The sequence below is a fragment of the Phyllopteryx taeniolatus genome, chromosome 13, assembly GCF_024500385.1.
Source record: "Phyllopteryx taeniolatus isolate TA_2022b chromosome 13, UOR_Ptae_1.2, whole genome shotgun sequence".
In the NCBI taxonomy this organism is placed as follows: Eukaryota; Metazoa; Chordata; class Actinopteri; order Syngnathiformes; family Syngnathidae; genus Phyllopteryx; species Phyllopteryx taeniolatus.
Genome location: NC_084514.1, coordinates 4,899,849 through 4,925,264, shown reverse-complemented (window position 1 = coordinate 4,925,264; position 25,416 = coordinate 4,899,849). Strand labels below are relative to the sequence as shown.

Sequence of the window (25,416 nt, the reverse complement as noted above, 5' to 3'; positions counted from 1 at the left end):
TGTTTGCAGATATTGATAGTACTGAGGTGGGGCCTGGCCTGCTGAGTGACATGGGAGCCAGTGAATGAGAGTGTAGAGTTGGGCTCGGGTTAATCGGGCTAGCCAGTCTGCGGCAGTTGTGGCTGTAGCAGCTGATTAATGTGCTTATTACGGGTTTATTTTCTTACCGTTTGTTCAGTAAAATGATTGATGGATGATGGATGTCGTGAAATGGGTTTGTATGTGCTCAATTGTAGAGAGATGTTGTGTGCTTACAGTTAAACAGCACTGGTCTACATCTTTTAGTACTTCATCACAGCATGTTTTTCCCTCATCACAACGCCACATTCAGTTTTCACCTTTGGAAACCAGACCCTATTTCAGTGCAGTGTTCTTTTTTTTTTTTGGGCCATGAAGGGAGAAGGTGGGCATGGGTGACAAGAGAAACGCCGTTGATTAGTCAGTCGGCAGCTCTCCCTCCCAGCGGGCTCTTCTCTGTCGCTCTCCCGCTGAGCTGCCTGATTGAGTTCGCAGCCGATGAGGCCAAGAGAGTGTCCTCTGAGAAGAAACATTGCAAGAATACATCAGGATGCTAAGGAAAGAGGAAATAGCATTGGGATTTAAAATAAAATAAAAAATAAAAAAATTGAAAGAAAGTGACAGGACGTTTGTAAATCACATTTCCAAATTAGCTAGACAGAAAATTAAAGGAGGGCTGCAGAAGTCATGTCTGAGTCTCAGACAGAATTGTTAGCTGAATCACTAACAATATTAGCGCTGTCTCATCTCATGGGAAAACAGCACGTTATACTTCAAAACAGCTAATGTATTATCATAACAGATAATAAAATGGCAAACTAGGTAGAAAAATCCATAGGAAATTCCCATCCATCCATTTCATATAGCGCATGTCTTCATTCATGTCACAGCGGTGATGAAGCCTATCCCGGCTGACTTTAGGCAAGAGGCAGGGAACGCCAGTCAATCGCCGGACAAAGAACCATTCACTCTCAATTCAAACCTATGAAGGTTTCGATTAACCTAACCTAATAGAGGAAACCTGAGTACCCAGAGAAAAACCACGCAAGCACGAGCAGAATATGCAAACACCCCATGAACAAATTTATTACATTCATCTTGAGGTGTAAAATTTGGTATGGGTAGCAGAGTGCACTAGTGGTTAGCACATCTGCCTTACCGTTCTGAAGTTCAGGTTCAAATCTCAGCTCCAGAGTTTGCAAGTCCTCTCCATGCTTGTGTGGGTTTACTGCCACATTTGGGCTAGTGTTATGGTTTCTCTTAGAGGGCCGTTATGACTGTGAAAACCATCATAGTATTACACATACTGTACACAATCCGCCCAGCATTTAGTTTGTTATTAGATACTGTAGAGTAGATTGTAACAACATATTTAAATTTAGGAGGGAATGGCATGATACTCAAATTTTTATTTTATTTTTATTTTTTTTCTCCCGCCCACAGGAGAGATTTGAGGCGGCCTTTCGGATCTACGACGAGCAGGCGACCTTCCAGTTGTTCAAAAGCTTCCGGAGAGTCCGAATCAACTTCGGCACCCCTGAGGCAGCCGCCCGTGCTCGCATCGAGCTGCACGAGTCTGAGTTCAACGGCCGCAAGCTCAAACTCTACTTTGCCCAGGTGAGCTTCAACTGAGACATACCACTCGTACACTCCGGTGCGAAATAGAGACTCTGAAGTAGCGCATCTTGTGACAAGCTGTATCACATCATCTATATGACTTACTGACACGTATATGACTTACTGTTATGGCTGCTGCTGCTGCACCTCTGTGTGTAATCATAAGAGGATTAAGGATTTCAAAGCAGAGACAATTACCTCATGTATGTTTTCTTATTACAGCTAATAAAATGCCAACAACCCATTGTGGGATAAAGCTTGTCACTGGATGCACATAGACTGAAGTTAAATGTGCTTTTTAAACTCAAATATGAAGTCAATCACATCTTGATGCACCACATTGAGTTATGTGATGTGCAGTTGATATATAAAGTCTGTACATCCTTGTTCAAATGCCAAGTTTTTGTGATTTAAACAAATTAGACCAACATAAATTATTTCAAACCTTTTCCACAATTAATGTGACCTACAGTGTCATGAAAAAGTACTGGGCCCCTTCTGAAATTCTTTTATTTCTGCATAGTTTCCCCTCTTTAATATTTAAGGTCATCAGACAAATGTAAATAGCAGAAAAATATAACCCAAGTGAACTTAAAATGCTGTTTTTAAAAGGTGATTTCATTTATTAAGGAAAATAAACTTCGACGTTACCTGGCCCTGTGTGAAAAAGTAGTTACCCCCCTTGGTAAACCATGAATTAAATGTGGCCAATCACAATTTGGTTAATTTTCACTCATCAAACAGAAGCCTGATTACCTCCAGATCTGTTCAATCAAGAAATCACTTAAACAGAATCTGTCCAGACAAAATCAAGTCGGACAAAAGATCTAAAAAAGCTGCAACAAAATGACACGATCCAAAGAAATTGGGGGAAAATATTATATGGACTGAGGAGATGAAAGTTGAGGTTTTTGGAAGGTGTGTGTCTTGTTACATCTGGCGTAAATGTAGCACAGCATTTCAGAAAATAAACATCATAACAACAGTCAAACATGGTGGTGGTAGTGTGATTGTCTTGAGCTGCTTTTCTCCTTAAGGACCTGGACTACTTGCTGTGATTAATGGAACCATGAATTTTGCTCTTTAACAGAAAATCCTGAAGGAAAATGTTCAGCCATCAGTTGGTGACCTCAAGCTGAGGCGCACTTGGGTTCTGCAGCAAGATAATGATCCAAAACAAATCAGCAAGTCAACTTCTTAATGGCTCCAAAAAAAAAAAGTGGCCTAGTCGAAGTCCAGACTTAAATCCAATTAAAAAGTCCTATTAAAAAGGCCATTCGTGCTTGAAAACCCCCAATTTTTGCTGAATTCAAACGATTCTGCAAGGAAAAGGGTGCCCAAATATCTCCACAGAGATGTGAAAGACTCATTGCCAGTTATAGAAAACGCTTGATTTCAGTTGTTGCTGCTGAGGATGGCCCAACCAGTAATTAGGTTTAGGGGCCCATTACTTTTTCACACAGGACCAGGTAACTTTAAATCGTTTTTTCTTCCTTAATAAATGAAATCACCATTTAAGATCAGCATTCAGTTCACTTGGTTTGTATTTGTCTGATATTTGCATTGGTTTGATAATCTTAAAAATTAAAGTGGGGAAACTAAAATGCAAAAATCTAAGAATTTGTGAAGGGGGGCAAATAATTTTCCACGGCACTGTATACAGTAGTCAGTCGTTTATCATGGGGTTTATGTTCCGGACCATCCTTCTACGAATGGAGGAATTACAATTCTTTCTAACTAGCGGTGGTAGGCTATATTAGCTAACGATGCTTACCTTACCATAGACGTCCAGTTGTGTAATTTAAGCCACTTGTGCTTTGCAATTTGCACATAGCCCAACACCTCACTAGATCCTTTGGACAGACAAGAAAATATTAAGTCCTTCTATCTTACTTTAATGCATTTGGTGAGGCATATTTTCTATTCTTTTAAGATTTGGATTCACAAACAACTATTCACTGTTCAATGTAGCCTAATAAATCTTTTACTGTGAATCAGTCTGGGAGTCATGAGTTGCTTTTGAAAGTAGAAATTATTGTATGTTCCATTTTGTATTTAAGTATTTTCTGACCACAAATCTTTTCCAGACCATTTTTCTTATGTTGAATCTATTTGATTAGGTAAGATCTATATTCAATTATATAATGTGAAGACATGTAAATAACACCCCCCTAAAAATAAATCCTTGAATTGCCACTGCCAGTGAGGTCAGTGGGTTGTGGAATAAAATGAGCACCAAACAACAACCTGTGGTGCTCCTTTGAGAACCAGACCAAAATTGTTATGTACAGTACATTGTACAGTACATCCCTGACTATAATCCATGCAACTCAATTGGAAAAAAATGAAATCTTTTCAAGAAGTGCTGTAAAATGAAGCGACTGACATCGCTTGGCGCTAACACTGCTGCCGCCAGGTCCAAAATGGCGACGAGGACATCGACAAGTCCTACCTGGCGCCCCCGCAGCCCGTCAAACAGTTCCTGATCTCGCCGCCCGCCTCGCCGCCCGTAGGATGGAGTCAGAGCGAGGACGCCACGCCGGTCATCAACTACGACCTGCTGTGCGCGGTCGCCAAGCTGGGACCCGGTGAGTAGTCGTGAATGCGTTCGCAGTTCAGAGTGCAAAATTACTTGATGCTTGTCAGGCTCACGTATGGATCAGGGAGGGATTTTGACATGGGGGTTGTCACCGTTAAGTTGTTGACGGTCCCCCCTGACGGCTTTCCATGATCACTGTGTAATACCGCCACCACACAGTCTTTAAAGGTCATGAAAGCATTTCTTTGACACCGCTGTCAAAATGACAAATCACAGTCCACAGTTCAAACAGCATCTCCTTGAAGTGCAAGTTTAACTCGTTCATGTTTGAAATCATCTCTCTCTCGCTCCCGAAATGAATGGAAATGCCATTCATCTGTTCCAGCTCAACACCCCCCCCCCAAAAAAAAAAAAAAAAACAACAAAAATATTTGTTTATTAACAAAACAAAATAGCACTCTATAATAGGCTGCGAACACGAGGGAAACTGGGCGTAACGAATACATCACGTTTCCCTGCAGCATAAATGCACACAATATTATATGGCGAGACCCCTGTGTTAGTCTACTGGAACACTTATGGTGGAATCGCCACGCCTAAATTCATCAGAAACTATTGAAACATGAGGCTAGGTGCTGCTGTTTTGGTTTGCAATTTAGGCCTAATGGACTCAGTAGTTAATGCTTTAATTTCTGGCTTACCAATAGCTTCCATGAACTGAGAACATTACAGTCACAACTTATTTTCTTTCCCATGACGGAGAAAGGAAGGCATCTGTCTGTTGGTTTTTATCTGCAGTAATCAGGGCTTGGTGTCTATTACAGAGCGACTTCCCAGCAGCCTCGTTCCCCGGCGCTTTTTCTGCCTGCTAATAACGCCAGCGCAATCTGACACATCAGTCACATTTCAAACAGCAACCTTTTTCAGAAAATGTCAGCAAGCACCAAGAAAAACAGCTCCACGTTTGTGCTCTTCAAAGCTTATCTGTTGTTCTTCCTTTTTTCCCCCCTTATCAGCTAAAACTTCATTAAAGTGTTCTCACACGGGCTGTCCCTCCAAACAGAAGACTGTTAGGACAATGCCGCTGCTCTGTTACTACAGCAACGCAAGGAGTCAGGAAGTGGCTTTCCTTCCAGAGTCCAGTTTGTTGTTGGGTTTAAACCCACAGCACACTGACGCCCTCTACGGGCTCTCTGTGGTGACGGCGCATTGTCATTCTCTTGTTGTTCCTCGGGGCCAATTTCCTGTCCCATCTTATCGCCATAGCAACTGCTCTGTGTATTCTTTCATTCTGAATCACCCGTGCTTGTCAGATCAGGCCGAATACACACTGTTTAATTTATTGCATGGCTGATTTCATACAATCCAAGGCAATAATAATGATTGTTGTTTTTTAAGCATATCATAGGTGGCCGACTGGTTAGAGCGTCTGCCTCACAGTTCTGAGGACCGGGATTCAATCCCCGGCCCCGCCTGTGTGGAGTTTGCATGTTCTCCCCGTGCCTGCGTGGGTTTTCTCCGGGCACTCCGGTTTCTTCCCACATCGCAAAAACATGCATGGTAGGTTGATTGAAGTCTCTAAATTGCCCCTAGGTGTGAATGTGAGTGCGGATGGTGCTCTGCGATTGGCTGGCAACCAGTTCAGGGTGTATCCCGCCTCCTGTCCGAAGATAGCTGGGATAGGCTCCAGCACTCCCGCGACCCTTATGAGGATAAGCGGCTCAGAAAATGGATGGATGGATGGATGGATGTATCCTTTACTTAACCAGATAAAAGGTTATTGAGAGATAACATCTCCTTTTTAAAAGCCAAGAGGCAGCATAAATTATACAGTATATAACATGACAAGATTCATATGATAAATACAAATAAAGACAAAAAAAAAGCTGTGATGTTAAAATGTATGGCATCTCAAAATCAGAATCAGAATCATCTTTATTTGATCTGATCTATCTGATTTAAAAACAGTGACAAAGCACAAATGCTTTCAAATACATATATGGTGTTTTTGTTTTTTTTACCCCCCTTTCAAATTTGGCAGGCTTAAAGAATTTTTTTTGTGGGTTAATGACTCTATACCTATGTGCCAAATGTTTAATACTTGTTTAAGAGCAATTTTTGTGAACAGAGCCTGAGTCTGATTCACTTATATTTCCTATTTATGGAAGATATTTTATTGATTGTTCTACATTACAATGATCATGTTCTTTAGAATTGAAAGGTAATTGTTCTTCAAAAAGATGTACTTGAATTATTATGCTCTATAACAACATTATAACATTATTATAATATCAGAGGCATAAAAAAAAAACAATACGTTTATCGTGTTAGTTTTGGGGAAAATATATCGTCCTAAAAAATTTACTATCGTGGCATGCTGAAACATAATATAATGAGAGAACGCAAGAGCAATGAATAACACAAAATATTGTACAACTTGTAGAAATAAAAATCTGTAATCTAGCAGGAGCGCGAAGCAACAACCGTCATATAGCGGAGGATTACAGTAGCTGTGCTTCGTGATGATAAGTTGCAGGGACTCATTGTTCCACGACTGGGATTCAGACGTGCGACCTGGGACTCACATAGTCTGAAGTGTAAAATGATCTATGTTGAGGCATAAAACTCGTTTTTTTAATTTTTTTTAAAATGAAACCTTGGACCTACCAAGCTACTTTGTTTTAATGTTGGTCACAACGGTATTACTTGCTACGAAGTATTTCTTTAGGTGGTAGGTGGTGTAAAAAGCTTGAGAACCACAGTACTCTACTGTATACAAGTATATCTCAAAATGTGGTTGTGACAGGCGAGAAGTACGAGCTGCACGCTGGCACGGAGTCCACCCCAAGCGTGGTGGTGCACGTGTGCGAGAGCGAGACGGAGGACGACGAGGCGGCGCGGCCCAAGCAGGAAATCGTGCAGACCAGACGTCCCGATGGACCCCCGAAGGTTTTCAACTAGACCCCGCCACAGCCTCTACAGGCCGCTTGTTGACCTGCAACACAACCCGCCCACTCTCTCTCTCTCTCTCTCTCTCTCTCTCTCTCTCTCTCTCTCTCTCTCTCTCTTCATCTCTCTCTCTCTCTCTCTCCCTCTCTCTCTCTCTGCACTCATGGAGAGCGCTGCCGCCGTCATTCCAGCTCAAAAACAGACAAACATTGCTCCAGTTTTTGTGGGTCAGCGGATGAGGCGGCTCAGAAGAAATGCATGAGGACACACACACACACATTCAGCACATTCTTGCAGCGGGGCACTCTTGAGGCCACCACGGCCTGTCGAAGCTCAGCAGCCGAGGACACACACTCACACACCCGTCACACACATCGCTAGTCCAGTTAGCGCGTTACCTCCCCCGCACACCTCATTGTTTCATTTAGCAATGACTGGTGTTCTTAGGGGTGATTTGCACATTTTTTTCGGTCCCTTTTTTCAATCTTGTTCATATCAGCTTGCATCGGGATGCATGTATATACTCTACGACGTGAAACAATACTAATAAAGTGAATATGTAACGTCACACACACTGCACGTAACGCCATATGTGACTAACAAAAGAAGTTGTGGTGGCTGAATATTTCTCCCTTTTTTTAAAAATTAATTTAACCACTAGATGTGTGTTCTTATTGTGTACTTGATACACTTTTTGCATGCTTAAGATGCAGGAGTTTTGTTTTTCGTTTGCATGCTGCGTCTTTGTTCATTTTCCTCTCCTTCATTTGAAATGTTCGTACTCCTTCTGTGTTGTTGTCATTTTCTAGCGTTCTTTCGGACCGCAGCTCCTTTTTGCAACGGGGGAGCGTCCTCCCGCTTTTTCCGGCTTGTACATAGCGCTTCGTCTTTGTAGGTGTTTTTTTTCTAGTCCAAGAGGGAAAGATGCCTGATGAGATGTCAACCAAAGCATTCTCACGTATTTCCTTCAGTGAGAGCGAATGACAGCAAATGTGCGCTGTTATTGAATGCATTTTCACTCACACAACTTTAGCATTAGCTTTAGCATCCATCTTTGCCTGTTTTGTTTCAAGGAATAACTTCCTGCTTTGTCTCCTTATGTCCACTACAGTATGTGTGTTGGCCAATTCTAATAAGATGTAAAGAAATGAATAACCGGTGAGATTAATCATTTCAGTAGACGGACTCAAGAAAGCAGGAGCATGCAGGAAAGCACACCGGCTGAGACGATGAAGCGGGGTAACACACAAAGAGATAATCAGGCCAATTATGGTCAGCAAAGGCTTAAAACTGAAAGTCTGCAGTTAAAGCACATCGTGATCGTTTCATTTAAAATCCGATGAGAATTGTGTCCATGTCCTATTATTTATCGTCCTGTCCGTAGGTGTGAATGTGATCTGGAATGGGCGCTAGCCTGTATGTACCCTGCGATTGGCTGGCAACCAAACCACTTCTCTCGCCCAAAGTCAGCTGGGATAGGCGCTAGCTCACACACATGACCCTAATGAACACAAGAAATATAAAAAAGAGAAGGATGGATTATTAATCTCGCTTTACCATTCTTTATTCATTTGTTTACGCCTTATCGCATTAGCATAAGTGTGTGTGTCGGGGGGGGGGGGGGGGGGAACAATGTAAACATGTGTACATCAGTCCCAAAATGTTAAGGATATTGGGCTTTCGCATGGAATTTCAGACCATGAAAGACACTGTAACCTTTACAGGTGAATTTATTTTGACCTATTAACTATTGGATGCACATGTCCAACTGTTCAATGTTTCAGTACGTTTTGCACAACTTCCTGTTATCTCACAAGGTGCTGAACGGCAAAATTAACAACAGGTGTTTGAACTATGACTCCAGTAATACATTTCCAGTGACGTCCACGTCTATGCCTCTCTGTGACTCCTCCAGTCTGTCTTTGTGGCAAAACAGGTGTTGAAATACAATTGTGCCTTGAGAAAACACGTGACCTGACTTGATCTTTTTGCATTAACTTTGACGAGCGCTGTATTGTGGCAGTGAACTCGGCTCACTTCACCAGTTTGACAAATATTGAACAATTCATCAAAAAGAGGCTTCAGTCTGTTTAAAGCCACGCCCGGGGGAAGTTTACTGTCAAATTAAACATATTCTTTATTTGAAACAACATGGCTTTGCCTTACGATAAAGTCTGCTTAGCTTAATGCCAACAAACAATGCAAAACACCATTGTCATGATTTTAAAAGGAACAAATATTTGAATACAAACGGTGGAGCAACACATATTAAAACAATACTCACAGGCATATATTCTTTATCCTCACAGAACTAGACTAATATTAAAGCATCTTACTGAGTCACTTAGAGTAGTAGTAGTAGTAGGAGTCTTCATTTGAGTCTGCATGACTGTACAGTATTATACTGCCTCCCGGGGGCCAAAGCAGGCACAGAAGGAGCAGCACAATGAATTGGATTGCAGCATTAAATCATGATTCATAAATTATTCATTTCTTTACATTCTTTTTATGTTATTACTGTGTTTTTAATAAAGTACACTGTTATAGAGTGCTATTCTTCCATATTAAAAAATAAAAATAAATGTTTTCATTCTGAAATTTCACCTGAAAGCCCAATATTCCTGAATTTATGCAAGTAGTGTACAATGGAACAAACGTTTATTGTTCTGCATTATGAGCATTTATGGGTTCAGTGTTTTAATAGGAGTTGCTCTGAGGGTTTGATTTGTTTTTAGATTTGGATGCCGGGTACGCTGGTGTGGCCGTTTATGGCCCACAGGCTGCAGGTTGCCCACCCCTGTGAGAAATTGGCCCATTATCACATTTTCAGATGTTAAGATTGCGATTTTCAGTTAAGAAAAAGATGCATGTGAGCACTTTAACTCTGTGTTTGCGATTGTCTCCTTTGCACCAGTTAGGAAGCACATTTGTTTGTCTTTGTTCGTCCAACACCTTAACTGGCCTTCACGAGCGTGTGACACTCGTTTTTGTTTTGTTTTCTCTGTGTCACAACATCACCGCTGTCGCTTTTTTGTGTTGGCCCTCAGCAAAACAAAACCATCTCCGAAACCTTCTTATTCATGATGTCATTGTGTGACGTACAAACAGGAAGCAGCTTGGAGGGACCCTACTTAAAGGGCCAGCAACGTGATGACTTTTTTTGTACTATCTGTGCTCACAGACGTGCGTGTACGTGTATATTTTTGTACATATGCCAAATGTTTATGTTGCTGAGGCGTCGTCCGAGGAGTTTGTGTGTGTGCGTGCGTGGGTGCGCGCTTTGTCACGGCTTCTCTCGGGCGATGTTGATGATGGAAAAAGTACAACGATCATTTAAAAAAACAAAAAAGGTCAATGATGTTTGTCACTATTGTTTGTTTGTTTGTTCATTCTTTTATTTTTTGTTGAATATTTCCGTTGAAATGTGACTAATGTGTCTTCTATGGTAGGAAAATCCAGAAAACAAAGTAGCAAAATGAGCAATAATTTACAGATGTAATAATACCGGTATGTGTATTTTCATGTTGTTTCTCTCTTAACAGTATCTGCTTCTATTTGTGTAGTATTGTTTCACATAGAAAATATACATAAAGACTGATTCTTAAAAGCCACGTTTGGTGTCGTTTTTCAGCCTTCTTTATGGCTCTGAAATGACCCAGCAATGTCTTATTAACAGATGTCTTTTTATCAAAGTGTAAAGGTTGACGACTGTAATCTTTCTGAAGAAGTATCCGCATCGTGTGATTGTCTTTGTGTCATTTAGTTTACGACTGAAAAAGAAAACTGCTCCCATGTTTATCTATTGCTCAAACATCTCTGCATGCAAACGCACTAATCCAATATTTTTCTATAGGAAATCATGTGACGTGAATGAATCCCGTAAACATTCAAAACGTTCTTAACTGTACAGGCCATGTTTGAGATCATTTAGTTCCTAAAGGAGACCTATTTTATATATATGTATGTTTTTAAAAAAAATGCCGCTGTTATTTTTATTTTTGATGATGATGAAACGTTGCATGACACACTTGACCCACAGACATTGCTGGTAAGAAAGAAACACAACAGGAGGGTTGACAACATGCTTTTGTCAACAACAACAAAAACCAAGGAATTTTTTTTCAAGAATTAAAACACTTTGTACACCCCAAAATATTTCTGTTTTGAGGGGGCGGCCATAAAAGTGAGCCACTGTTCATCCCGCCCTATACACTGTTGGGCCAATGGGGAGTCCCGATTTCCTTACCATGACGACTCGGACCCCGGGTTTAATAGAGCGATCGTGAGCCCCGAGAAAGACGTTGTGGAATCTCTTTTCCCTCGTGGAAGCAGCACTTCATCACCAAGCTGCCAAATTACACTTAAATCTGTGTGAAGATTTGTGTATGCGGTGCATGCAGCAAACACATCGGCAAACAAATACCACCCCAACCTCTACCACCTCAACAACGTCACTGCGCAATCAAGTATATGCCGCTTATTAGAAGTTAACGCAAATCTGCCAAGTTATAGGCGGAGAAACTCAATACGGGTATTACGTAAATCGATGTCACAATAGGACTAATAGAACACAGCAGGTTTACACAAATGAACAGTTCTTGTATTGAATGTCATTATTGGATTGTGCAGGTGTGCTTAATATTTTGTCCTTTTGTGTTTTTTATCCTCCTCCATTTATTGATGTTCACATTCTCCAGTAAATGGTTTCCACACTAATATAATGAATGCATATTAGTCATGTAGTGATGTGTTTAGTCGAGCGTTCCTTTACACCACAGAGTGTCAATCAACAGAACAGAGGCCGCATTGTTCACACTGGATAAGAGGAAGGAGGACAACATACGTGGTAAGATACGTGCTTTTTCTGACTTCCCTCACGTGAATATGTCGACGACTAATCATTTTAAAAGTATTTTCCCTATCATGGGATTGTGTTGAGGTCATTTAAAGGGACCGTTCGGAAATTCAATCTGACGCTTCAGAACATTTGGAACATCTCCAATTCTCTTAAGAATATGAAGTCAGGTAAACTTTGGTTATTTACTAGAATGTACATTTGCTTCACATTTCAGCCCTGGGGCTACATCCACAGTGAAAGCTGACCTCCATGCAGGATTTGAATACATGCTCTTCCCTTGTAAGGCTGGTGCTGTGATGTGGGAACACCTGCAAATGCTGAACAATGTGTTCACTTCAACCTTGTTCACAAAAAAGCTACAGTATAGCTGCCTTAATAGCCTCCAGATGGTAACTGGAGAGCCCAGTGACTTGGCACTGTTTCGCGAGGAAGAACACCACTTAGGGTGTGTTACTGGCGCTACAATAATCAGACCAAGATATCTCACACATTCACATCTCCAGAAATGTCACCATGTATATAACACACCCTTATTGGCCGGGGGGTTGTCTGGGGGGGGGGACTTCCTCCTACGCCCAAACAACCTTCTTTTCTGGGATATTCATATCCATCAAAACACCTTCAAAACTGTACAGACAATGGTTTCAGTAACATTTTAACACCCTTAAACAATCAGACATTTAAATAAAAGATTTCAAGGACAAAAGTGTATTGTCAGTTTAAAAAAGTTTTCAGGAAAAAAAAAGCTGTATATTTTTGGAAAATAGAACAAAATGCATTCTTGAAGATGAATGTTACCACTTGCTCTTGGGAGGGGATTCCTGTGTCTCCCGCGTCATCGTTCTACATTTATGTTTAAATCCCTGGCGGTGCTCAGCAGCTCCTTCTGTATTTAATAAGGGTAACCGCTCACATTGGGCGTTGCCACAGCTGCCAAGAGTTGTGACAATGTTCCACTCATGCACAGATCGCTGCGATTACGCATCGTCCTGTCATTGTGCCACATTTAAAGGGAATGAGAGGAGCCGCTTTGATTGGTGGCGAATGAAGTCAGCTGTAAAGACTCCCACACCAGTCTAACCCGCCCCTGGTGCACAGTTGCGCCCCCTGTCGCACCGGATTTTAGAAAGTAGGGCCCTCATTTTGGGGAAAAAACAATATCAGTGCCCCCCTAGTTGAGGTATTATGTATGGGAATCCCTGAACTAATGGAGTTTAACGTTTCAACCAGGAACACCCTTGCGTGAGACCTCCCGCTCATTTCACCACGAGCATTGCCGCCGCTGCTTTTTTTTTTTTATGATCAGGCACCACGGCAGGCGCGCCTCAATGGCCGAGTGAGAGGACCTGAAAAACCAGATGCCTGCTCTCGCGCACCAAGTGAGAAACCTTCCCCTAAGCCCCACTTACACAGAGAGAGCGAGAGAGTGAGTGTCATCCCTCTTGTTTTCATTAAACTCGTTGTCCCTCCGCTGGTTTTTGTGAGGGGGGAGAGAGCTTTCGACATTGGATAGGACTTCACTCCTCTCTAGTGGACTATGCTCCCCTCTGTCCAGTGAGAGCGGGGGGAGGGGGGGTTGGTGAGGTGGGGAGACGTGCGCTCCGCATCCTTCCACCTGGAAAAAAGCTGATAGCACAGTGGAGCGTCGGTGGTAAGTTCCATACACTTTGCAGATTTTGGGGGCTTCTTTTATCATGCTTTATGTTGGGGGGGGGGGCAACCGAGATGGACGGCAGCAGATGCATGTGACACGAAAACTGCTCATATTCCTTTCAGAGTATAGGAAGTAGATTTTAGGTGTTCAAAGTTTTTACGGTCCGTTTTTTTAGTGACTTACGGCATATACGGTCGTGCCTTGAGCACAAACTTCCGATACAAGCACTGTATGGTGACAGTGAACTCAGGTCAACTCACTGCACAGTCGGCAGTAGTTAGGAAAATATTGAGCAATTTATCAAAAAAAAAAGAGACATCAAGCTGTTTACTGCTACACTAAACTAAACATAAAACCGGGAGAATTAGACGTGTATTTAAAACAAGCACATACTGTATCTTAGCCTTTAGTCTGCTAGCTTAATGCCAATGCTAACACATATGGGGAAACACAAATAGAACCCTTTAAGCAACTATTTAAACACAAATAGTGCAGCAACATAGACATTCATTCTAAAAATACTCACACATATATTCTTTATCCTCTGCAAGGGCCTGACTTCTATGCTGCACACGCATCCATGTACGGTACATGTCTTATACCGTGGCCAAGGTGGGCAGCAGCACAATGGCCATTCAATTGTGAAAACAATTTTAAATTCTTTTTAATTGGAATTTGATTATGTATTTACTGAATGTTTTGATAAAGTAAAATATAGTGGTTTTTTTTGTTTTTTTTTTTACTCCTAAAAAACACTTTACAAAATGTTTTGTTGTTTTTTGGGGAGAGGCTGTAACAGATTACTGGCCTTTCCAAGTATTTTTCCTCAAGTATTTGCCCTATTAGGTTTAAAAGAAAGCTGTGATACAGCCATATTTCGAAATAACTTTATATAAAAACTACAGAATTGCTTGAGAAATTGTTTTTTTTAGTGTCTTTATAGAATTAATGTCAAAGAATCTCAAAATGGCCCTTGTGTCATTTGATCTTTCTGTATTTTTCTGTAAAATTTGGATTGTCATATTTCCAGCAAATCACATGCAAGGACAATCTGGAAAAACACAAGCACTCGTCCAACTGGTGATAGACCGTTTATTTAAGAATGTGTTTCTTAAGTTTTTCAAGCTTTGTCTTAGTTGTCTGAAAAGGTCTAAAAGTAGAATGCGCCACGTCAATGCTGATGACTGAGTGTGCAGCGGTGCAGAATTGTCATAGTGACATATTTTGAAACTAACTATTTGTTATGGAGCAACAGGAACAGCGCTCAGCGTGAGAATAATTGTATAATAATTCACATTGTGTTAAGTAAAGCTTGATGCAGCTCTTGCATTGATCCCATTTGATTGTGGTGGTGTACCTATTGAAGTGTCAGGTGAGTGTCTTCTGTATTAAAGGTGAATGATTAGCTACAATCAAGGCTATAAATTCCTTGCATTGTCAATAAATCATGAAATCATATGAACTCATGCAAACATTTGAGACCAAAGGCCACATATGGGAGGCATGGTGGTGGACTGGTTAGAGCGTCTGCCTCACAGTTCTGAGGACCGGGGTTCAATCCCCGGCCCCGCCTGTGTGGAGTTTGCATGTTCACCCCGTGCCTGTGTGGGTGATCTCTGGGCACTCCGGTTTCCTCCCACATCCCAAAAACATGCATGGTAGGTTGATTGACGACTCTAAATTGCCCGTAGGAGTGAATGTGAGTGCGAATGGTTGTTTGTTTCTATGTGCCCTGCGATTGGCTGGCAACCAGTTGAGCGGGTGTACCCCGGCTCCTGCTCGATGATAGCTGGGATAGGCTCCAGCACGCCCGCGACCCTAGTGAGGAGAAGCGGCTCAGAAAATGGATGGATGGATGGATGTATTTCAGTTTCTTTATACGAAGTGACAACCTTTCCTGCTACGGTCACCTGACCGTGGTCGGGAGACGCCTTCTCCAGGGCCGAGGTTGTCCTCCTCGGGTTTAACTCCCTTCTCTCGTTGCACAGCTGAGCTGGGTGGCGGCAACAATAAAGGCACGGAGCACCGATTTGCTGCTTTGACGGCTTTATTAGCTCCTCTGCACATTCAACGTCAACGGATCCTCCGCTAATCGCTACTCTTCCCCGGTCGCCGTCACTACGCTTGCCACTGTACACACTCGCACCTGCGCGCACTCCTTCCTCCTTCACAATTCCGCCGGACGACGCCTGCGCAGTCCCGTCTCACTCACACATCGACGCCCACGCCCACACACACTGAGCTTGCTGTCACAATCACGTGGGACGATACCCTTAACAGAAGTATTTCGACGTAAATTTCGACTTTAACGGTGAAATCCGACTTATGCGGAAATTTGGATTACGTCGCCAGCGTAGGAACGGAACTCGTTCGTAAATCAAGGACTTCCTGCATTTGACTTGTTTATACTTATTTTTATTTTATTTTTGCTAATTGTTGAATGTTCTAAAACTAAAATTTCCCCATCATTAAAATTACCTAAAAATTATAATGGGTTCTTCGACAAAACACTCAATGTTTTCAGTGCTGCATGTCGGCCATATTTGAAAAACCTTGTTATGATTTGTGCTTGTGAACTAATCTTGTTCTTAAAAGTAGCCTAGTCCGAATGTAACTGGATAGATTTCCAACTCAAATCTGGCCCTGGAAAATGTTTTTTTTTCTTGTTTTTTTTCAAAATAGTAAACCCAAATATTAGACTGATTTATTAAACACAGTAAAATACTTTTCAGAGGGCCAATTCCTGCCTAAATTATATATTAGCCATTTTCATTGTTTATTATGTAATATTCAAATTTCTTGAGATTGTGAATTGAATTGTGGCTTTTAGTTAGTTGTCAGCTATAAGAAAATTGTGAAATATTTCACTCTGTATGTAGTGAACCTGAGTTTCTAATGAGTTTCACCTTTTGAATTGATCTTCTGAAATCAATTGAATTTTCACTGGTATTGTAATTGATTTACTGTAGATACCCCTGTATGTTCACATTGAATCAATTCCACACAATTCATTCTGCCACTGTCGTTTTTAAATGTACGTGTCAATTGGGTTCCTGTTCCGCTATGACTGAGTCCTGGTTTACAAACCATTAAATGTGTCGTTTGCTGAAGGTGAAAGGGTATCACATGATGATTTGTGGAACAATATCGAGATGGTTGTCACACACGGACGAGGAAACACCGACCCGTGACCTAATTTGCTAAGGTTCCTCTTTACCTGATTTATGCAAATACAACATCCTGATACAGTATGTCATGCTCACCGATGCTCTCTTACGTACTACATACAGTTTATTGTTAATATATGTCATTAAATATTACTGTGTCCTGATGAGCCACTATGATAACACAGCTTATAATGATGTGGTATGAAGGGAGGAGTGACACACTCACCAGCCTTTTATAGTAATAATAGTAATAATAATAATAATAATAATAATGACCCCCTCAAAAATGAGATGATGCATCTCAAAGGGATATCCTTGAAATAAATAAATAAAATTATGTAAATTAAGCAATTAATAATAATAATAATAATGCTAATACATTATAATTATATAAATTATACCATACATTTTACAAGGGTTACTTAATTAAGCAATATGAATTATACTTTATACAGTTTCTAAAAAATAAAAAAATACAAACTTTTTTTTCTCTCTCTCCTTTCTCTGCATCTCAAGACTGGACTCATAAAATAAGTAAAAGAAGAGCTAAGAATACATAAATGTTAATGTCTTACGCTCGTCTACGCAGTGGACATCATATATTCATCATAGTGTACATTCCATCATGCCATCATATGCAGTTGAAAAGAGAGATTTGAAAAAAAAACTTAGGAGATATCGGTGTAAAAGAGGCTAATATTTATAAATCAGTATGTAAACCGTAAACTATAAGCAAAGAGTTATTTTTGTTTAAAATACAACAGCTTTGGACCAAAACCTTCATGTGAATCTGAGCGATTTTAACTGCGAGTATAATTACAGGATGTCTGACCATCAAGCACTCACTTATCAGGAGCTGTCACCTTTGCAAACAGTCCACATGATATATGTTGCCACTAATGTGCGTGGTTAATAATACGTCGACACCGCCAGTGATTGTCACGTAATGTTTGCGCTCCAGCAGCAGACTAGAACGTCACTGCAATGCAAATTGCTATTCAGTCCTTACTGATGACATTTGCCTGACTTCGGTGTGGGGAATGTGGGTTCAGTTCCCACACAGGGATTGTGTGAATGTGAGCATGCATGTTTGTCTGTGTCTATACATATGTGCCCTGTGACTGACTGGTGACTACTTCAGGGTGTAGTTTGCCTTTTGCCCAAAGTCAAGGCTCCAATACTCCGTGACCCTGAACAGGATAAGCGGGACTGAGAATGGATTGATGGATAAATAGATATTGTCGAGCTAACGAAACTAGCATGAGTAGTCACTGTAGTTATAAACCTTTAAACAACTCATATTTGAACACAAATGGTAGGGACACATGCAGACACAGCATACAACAATAGTCACAGGTATGTAGTATTTATCCTCTCCTAAAAAGGACTAAAATTACAGCATCTTAGTTGCAATGGTCTTCTTCTGTGTTTTATCATGAAATCTATGTGAAGTATGGCTATGTATATTATACTCCCTCCTGGTGGCCAAGGCATGCACACCATACACACAATGGCCATTGAAAAAAAGCATGAAATCATGATGCACAAACTGTTTAATTCCTAGCATTCTGTTTAATTGTGTCATTACTGTATGTTTTTGTAAAGCACAATACTTGTAGAGTATTATTTTCTTGTTAAAAATATGTTAATAACTAAACTCTTCCATGACGAAGACTGAAGCACCGGAGGCAATATTTCTTGAACAATATTGTTCATAAACCAAATTGTTTGTGAACAGTGGTGTTCGTGATCCGAGGTTCCACTGTATACAGTTTTTATTATAAAAATAAATAATAGCTTTATTAAGTCACAATTAGAATAAATTACCATTAAGTATAGCACATTCGGTTATGTGCTCAAATTGCTGGCCTTTCACCTTTTAACATTCCTGTTCAGCAGTCTACTTTGTACACTCAAGCACATATGGACACAGAGGTCTTTATTGTCATCAAGTTCTTGCTGTGATTCTTATGAATTTACACACACCATCAACAGTTTCTTCAATATACTTAATCTTTGACAACACTCGAAAAAGAGAGGGCTGGTGATCATTGTGGCCATCTATCCTTCTATGGACAATTTATTTTATGGGGTTAATAAAGAAGGTAAATAATGGCAAACTCTTAAAACTCAATGCCAACATTTGCACACCTCCTATATAATTATACATACAGTTAATACAAAAAATCTAAACACTCAAGTCCTAGAGGGCATAGCCATGTGAAAGCTCTTTTAATGTACTGTAAATGTTAAGTGAAGAAACGTGCAACTGTCAACAGGTTCAGTAGGTGTAGAATAGAATGTTTGAGTGTGCCAGTGAACTCCCACTTTTTCATTTATCATGAAAGGCTGCATGTCCTTTAATGCCCTGCTAACAAAACAAAAAAAACACAAACAAACTCGTGCCTGATATTGTTTAACTCACTGCTCCACGGGTTCATTTTAAAGCTGAAATAAAACAACAGCATTTTCCTTGGTTACATCTTAACTGCCCTGTATTAAATAGAAGAAAAAAAATGTGCAATAATAAAGAAATCAAGAGCAGCACTATGTAATTTATAAAGAAAGGCAAAGATATGATGTGTGCTATACTTTGGTCTAAGCGCTTCAAAGTAGATTGATCATTTTTTATATATTATAATAAAAAATCACATAAATATACCTATTTAACATATTTACATCATTTAATATAAGAAGTGAGCTAGTAACAAAAAATTGATATTTTTGGAGGCAGCACAGTGTTATAGCTGTTAGCCCATTTGTCTCAGTCACAATAACAATACTTAACAATACTCCCTCCTAATAATGTTTTTCTGATTACATTCAGTGAGTCATCATTCCGTCTTTTGTTGTGCATGTGAAAAGAGGACAAGGAACTCCAATTATGACATGCCTGCTATTCCGCTTGAGTTCGTGTGGAAGCTGAAGTATAATTGTAAAATGATTGAATGAGTGAAGCCTTGTCAATGCAAAAAAACTTACATGGGTCATTATCATTTATGTTCTATGAATAAATATTTTATGTGACGTATGGATATGCGTGTTCACGTACTGCCACAAAAACTCTTAAGGACAAAGATTTAAGAGAAAGTTGGACAAAAAAAATTGGAAGTTAAAAAAAAATGCATTACTGTACTGAAAAAAATACACCTATGTCACAAAAAAAATGTTAAATCAGTTTGGGGTTTGTAATTTTCAGTACACGTACTGCATTTGTAAAAATAATCTTAAAATGAAACAGAGAACATTTTTCCACACAGTACATTACCTTGTATAAAATCTTACTAAATGTTCCTTTGAACATGTTGTGTTCCAGTTTACAACATACATTTTGATAAAGATGATGATCATATGGAGAGAAAACAATATTGACAAAAGCAGCATTACATTGTTGTTATGTGTCCCAACCTCTTCCAAATACCAATTTTACAGTATATTATTAGTCAATATTTTGTTTCTGTGTTAAAAATTAAGTGAGCTGTAATTTTCAAAACTTTTCATATGATTGTTTTTTGTTTGTTTTTTGTCTTTTAAAGAAATGTAGTTAAAATTTCTTGTGAAAACAATTTTGATAGCGCACTGACAAAAATAAACCTTTTTTTCACCCCACAAAAAAATTAAGGGCTGTAATATTAGTCGTTCTCGTAGCCAGGGGTGGGCAAACTACGGCCCGCGGGCCACATCCGGCCCATTGATCATTACAATCTGGCCCGCCAAAGATTGGTACAGAATCGACCAAATCATATCAAAATCATGACTGCGTTCATTTGACCTTGTCCTGTAATGCCGAGTGGTTCCATCACATTGTGCTGTAATGTCCAGTGGTTCCACCAGGTTGTCCTGTAATGCCCAGTGGTTCCACCAGGTACCGCAGTAGGCACAGTGATGCATTGACTTGACTTTGGCTGTTCTGTTTTTACTCTGCTACTGCTCTGAACCCTTCTTCAACCATGAGTGGGCCAAAGAAAAGGAAAGTCGACAGTGAGTGCCGAGTGTTTAATATAGAATGGACGACTAAATACTTTTTCACTGAAGTCCGGTCAAAGGCTGTATGTCTAATTTGTTAAGAAACCATTGCGGTTTTAGAGGAATATAACATCAGCCGTCACTTTTCTACCAATGCTGATTATGCTAACAGTCAATCAACGCAGGAACTGATGGCTATGGCTCAGCGGTTAAAATCAAGCTTGCAGGCTCAGCAAAACACCTTTATCTGAGAAACTAACATCCAAGAGTCAGTCACAGTTACACTGAAACAGTGCCACGGGAGCTGCAGATGGAACTGATTGAACTCCAATGTGATAATGTCTTAAAAGAGAAGTTGAACTCTCAAACTAGATGAGTTTTATGCTTCATTAAGTGGACAAATTTCCAAAAATCAATAATGTCAGGCCATTGCTAAAAGATCGAAGCACTTAGTAATTTGTGTGGATTTCTAGAATATGCTGTATCCACATTATAACTATTTATTAATTGTGTTTAAAAGAGAATTGTTTTTGATGCTTGCACAGGTTCATGTTTAAGATGCAAACTTCAACCGCGTCGCCTGAAAGCAACACGTCGTCACCTTCCAGCGTCACCAAATCCAAAGAGCAAATCCTCATCCAGAGTGAGACCCTTCCCATGATGCATTTCACTGCATACATGTCATGCCACCAAGATCACGTTTTGTTTTTCTCCCAGGTTCTGGTGCTATGATCGCCGTCATCGTCATCGGTATCATTGTCATTCTCACCATTCTTCTCCTCATCCTGAAGACCTACAACAAGTGAGGCCGCATTCCTTTTAAATGGCGCATAGCAACTATAGGGAATAAACACACACAAAGGAAACACTTTGTTGTCACTTGTGACTTCCTATGATGTCTGAGCTGCGTTGTATGCAAATACTGTACTTTCAACCAGGTCAGCATGTTCCCTATGATTCTTTGGTACGCAAACAATATCAGCTCCAAGTAGGAAATTGAAACAGTTGGTCGTAATCATAATACTGTGTAGTGAACCCCCGTTTATTGCGGGAATGTCCCGGACCTGTCGGCTATAGATGCAAATCCAATATAGAGCCGGTATTAACAAAACATATATATATATATATATATATATATATATATATATATATATATATATTTATTTATTTAAATATAGTTTCACTCCTTATTAAAACACACTTCAACTTATTTAAAGACACTTTTTAAACACTTTTCAAGTGTTTCTTAGCACCTGTTCTCACTCTCTTACTCACACAGTTCTCCAAATAAGAGGCGAAGCGTGCTTGCTTCAAGCTGTTTGTTTGCCACTTCTCGTTGAGGTTTACTGTAAAACTGACATATACAACCCCAATTCCAATGAAGTTGGGATGTTGTGTTAAACATAAATAAAAACAGAATACAATGATTTCCAAATCATGTTCAACCAATATTTAATTGAATACACGACAAAGACAAGATATTTAATGGTCAAACTGATAAACTTGATTGTTTTTAGCAAATAATCATTAACTTAGAATTTTATGGCTGCAACACGTTCCAAAAAAGCTGGGACAGGTGGCAAAAAAGACAGAAAGTTGAGGAATGCTCATCAAACACCTGTTTGGAACATCCCACAGGTGAACAGGCTAATTGGGAACAGGTGGGTGCCATGATTGGGTATAAAAGGAGCTTCCCTGAATTGGTCAGTCATTCACAAGCAAAGATGGGGCGACGTTCACCTCTTTGTGAACAAGTGCGTGAGAAAATAGTTGAACAGTTTAAGGACAATTGCAAGGAATTTAGGGATTTCATCATCTACGGTCCATAATATCATCAAAAGGTTCAAAGAATCTGGAGAAATCACCACATGTAAGCGGCAAGGCCGAAAACCAACATGGAATGCCCGTGACCTTCGATCCCTCAGGCGGCACTGCATCAAAAACTGACATCAGTGTGTAAAGGATATCACTACATGGGCTCAGGAACACTTCAGAAAACCAATGTGAGTAAATACAGTTCGGCGCTACATCCGTAAGTGCAACTTGAAACTCTACTATGCAAAGCAAAAGCCATATTTCAACAACACCTAGCTTCCTGGGCCCGAGCTCATCTAAGATGGACTGATGCAAAGTGGAAAAGTGTTCTGTGGTCCACGAGTCCACATTTCAAATTGTTTTTGGAAATTGTGGACGTCGTGTCCTCCGGGCCAAAGAGGAAAAGAACCATCCGGACTGTTATGGACACAACGTTCAAAAGCCAGCATCTGTGATGGTATAGGGGCTGTGTTAGTGCCAATGGCATGGGTAACTTACACATCTGTGAAGGCCCCATTAATGCTGAAAGGTACATACAGGTTTTGGAGAAACATATGCTGCCATCCAAGCAACGTCTTTTTCATGGAGGCCCCTGGTTATTTCAGCAAGACAATGCCAAACCCATTCTGCATTGTGTTGCAATAGTGTGGCTTCGTAGTAAAAGAGTGCAGGTACTAGACTGGCCTGCCTGCAGTCCAGACCTGTCTCCCATTGAAAATGTGTGGCGTATTATGGAGCGTAAAATACGACAACGGAGACCCCGGACTGTTGAACAGCTGAAGCTGTACATCAAGCAAGAATTGGAAGGAATTCCACCTACAAAGCTTCAACAATTAGTGTCCTCAGTTCCCAAACGTTTATTGAATGTTGTTAAAAGAAAAGGTGACAGAGTGGTAAACATGACCCTGTCCCAGTTAAGGATTATTTGCTAAAAACAATAAATTTTATGTTTGAACGTTAAATATATTGTCTTTGTGGTGTATTCAATTAAATATAGGTTGAACATTATTTGCAAATCATATTTTATTTTTATTTGTTTAACACAACTTCATTGGAATTGGGGTTGTAAAACAAAATATTGTAAATATTAAATATTGTATCTTTAAATGCCGAAATGTTCTACCAAGTCATATACAGTAATTTAGTCTCATGAAAGTCCACAAACTTAATGCTAAAATGCATTGTAAAATTCCTTTGACGGGCTAATGGAAATTGACATAGATGTTACAGTAACTCTGAACATACAAACTGCTACTTAAACACACATGGAGCAGTGACACATACATTGGTAATTAAAGATTTGAGTTTAATTTGTTCCGTCACTACACTCATATCTCCAAACAAGTTTTGTTAGTCCGTTTGTGACATTTTGCATTTTGTGTTAGCAATAAGCTAGCGGATTTCTGTAAGACAAAATTTAATGTGGTTCGGTTAAATACACAATGTATAATACTCTTTGTTTTATATCTAGTTTCATGTAAACTTCAACTGGGAGTGGTAATAACCAGCTTCAAGCAAACTCTTGGCCTATTTTGTTAAGATTTGTTCACTATCTGCCAAACTGCTGGTTATTGTGAAGTTCGCTGCCACCACAGCTGGAGTGCATAACTAAAATTTTTGCTCGCAACTCAAGACAAAAAAATCGGCCGAGCGACGGCTCGTATCGCAAAAAAAACCAAAGTTCAATGAAAATGTATCGTCATGTCGAAATGTTGTCCTTAGTGTCTGTTTTCTCTGGGATCAGGCGGACCCACGCATCCCGACTCCTGGGATCCGTCGGGGGCTCCAAACCTCATAAGAAAACGTCCCGGTCTACGGTTCCGATCGTGCCCATGGCCACCATCGAAGTCAGCTCCGTGTCAGGCGGCGTCTCCTATTCGAACCCCGGCACATCAGAAGGGGCAAGAGCGGAACGGAGCTCTATAGAGCGCCTACAAGATTTCAGCACAGCCAGCGGATCCACGGCGGTTACCATCCACGATACGTTGGCAAACATGTAGCATCCGCCAAAAAGACTGGCTGACGCGCCTGCCTTTATAGACTGAATACTGTAGAAACATGACCTTGTTGTTATTGTTAATCTCAGACAAAATGTGAACAAAAAGACACTACAGAAGGGCTTCAGGAAGGATGTGAACTGAGGCAGCTTTTTGTCAAAAAAGTCAGTGTTTGCACTACCAATCCTTGGTTGGTTTTAACTGTCTACATTTCTTTGTTTAAGCTTCTCCATTAGTAGAGTTAGCATCACATTTAAAGAGATACAACCAGTATGAAATAAAAGGATAACTGGTTGCTCCTGGTTGCCAGTATGACACATTATTAGCACTGTTTTATACATTCTACATTTGTCCCACACTTTATTACTTGCCTGTGTCTGTTCTTTCCCGAATTTCTTGTTTATTTTGTGAAATATCCTGATGCTTCCCAATTTTGCACTTTTCATTGTTCTCCATATTTGTAGTGTTTGTTATGTTTAGATGGCATTAGATTAGATTGGAATAAAACTATGTTCTGGCATGTGGCATGTTGTTTGATCTGATGGTAATGTTGCTGATGTTGTGCAGGCCACGTGGGTTCAGTTCCCACTGTGTGATGGTGCAAATCCAAGTGTGAAAGGTTGTCTGTCTCTATATGTGCATTGTGATTGACTGACGACCATTAGGACAAAGAAAGCTGGGCTAGGCTGCAGCTTCCAGTGACCCTCAACAGGATAAGCGGCATTGAGCAGTGTTTTCCAACCAGTGAGCAAAACATGATTATTTATTATTATGGTAGTTGGCCTCCGCATAGATACTACTTATGGAATAATAAAGACATTTGATACAGAAACAAA

General features: G+C 40.2%; 2 protein-coding genes across 5 annotated transcripts in view; both read left to right on the top strand.

The window, feature by feature from the left end:
* rcan3 (regulator of calcineurin 3) overlaps positions 1-10,734 on the top strand; it is a 47,071-nt gene extending 36,337 nt beyond the window's left edge. For both annotated transcript variants that reach the window (XM_061794117.1, XM_061794118.1), the window contains 3 exons: positions 1,462-1,635; positions 4,052-4,223; positions 6,981-10,734. In XM_061794117.1, the coding sequence (XP_061650101.1) occupies positions 1,462-1,635; positions 4,052-4,223; positions 6,981-7,135 (501 nt within the window). In that variant the 3' untranslated portion in view covers positions 7,136-10,734. The remainder of the gene's footprint in view (positions 1-1,461; positions 1,636-4,051; positions 4,224-6,980) is intronic.
* Positions 10,735-11,948: 1,214 nt separating this feature from the next.
* Positions 11,949-25,104, top strand: ncmap (non-compact myelin associated protein). 3 transcript variants are annotated; one of them, XM_061794121.1, is made up of 4 exons: positions 11,949-11,969; positions 21,314-21,411; positions 21,486-21,570; positions 24,328-25,104. In XM_061794121.1, exons 2-4 carry the CDS (start codon positions 21,318-21,320, stop codon positions 24,581-24,583), a joined length of 435 nt encoding a protein of 144 aa, XP_061650105.1. In that variant the 5' UTR covers positions 11,949-11,969; positions 21,314-21,317; the 3' UTR covers positions 24,584-25,104. The 3 variants fall into 3 exon arrangements, with proteins under 3 accessions (XP_061650105.1, XP_061650103.1, XP_061650104.1); XM_061794119.1 differs by lacking the exon at positions 11,949-11,969 and adding an exon at positions 13,189-13,407; XM_061794120.1 differs by lacking the exon at positions 11,949-11,969 and adding an exon at positions 13,414-13,632.
* Positions 25,105-25,416: the final 312 nt, after the last annotated feature.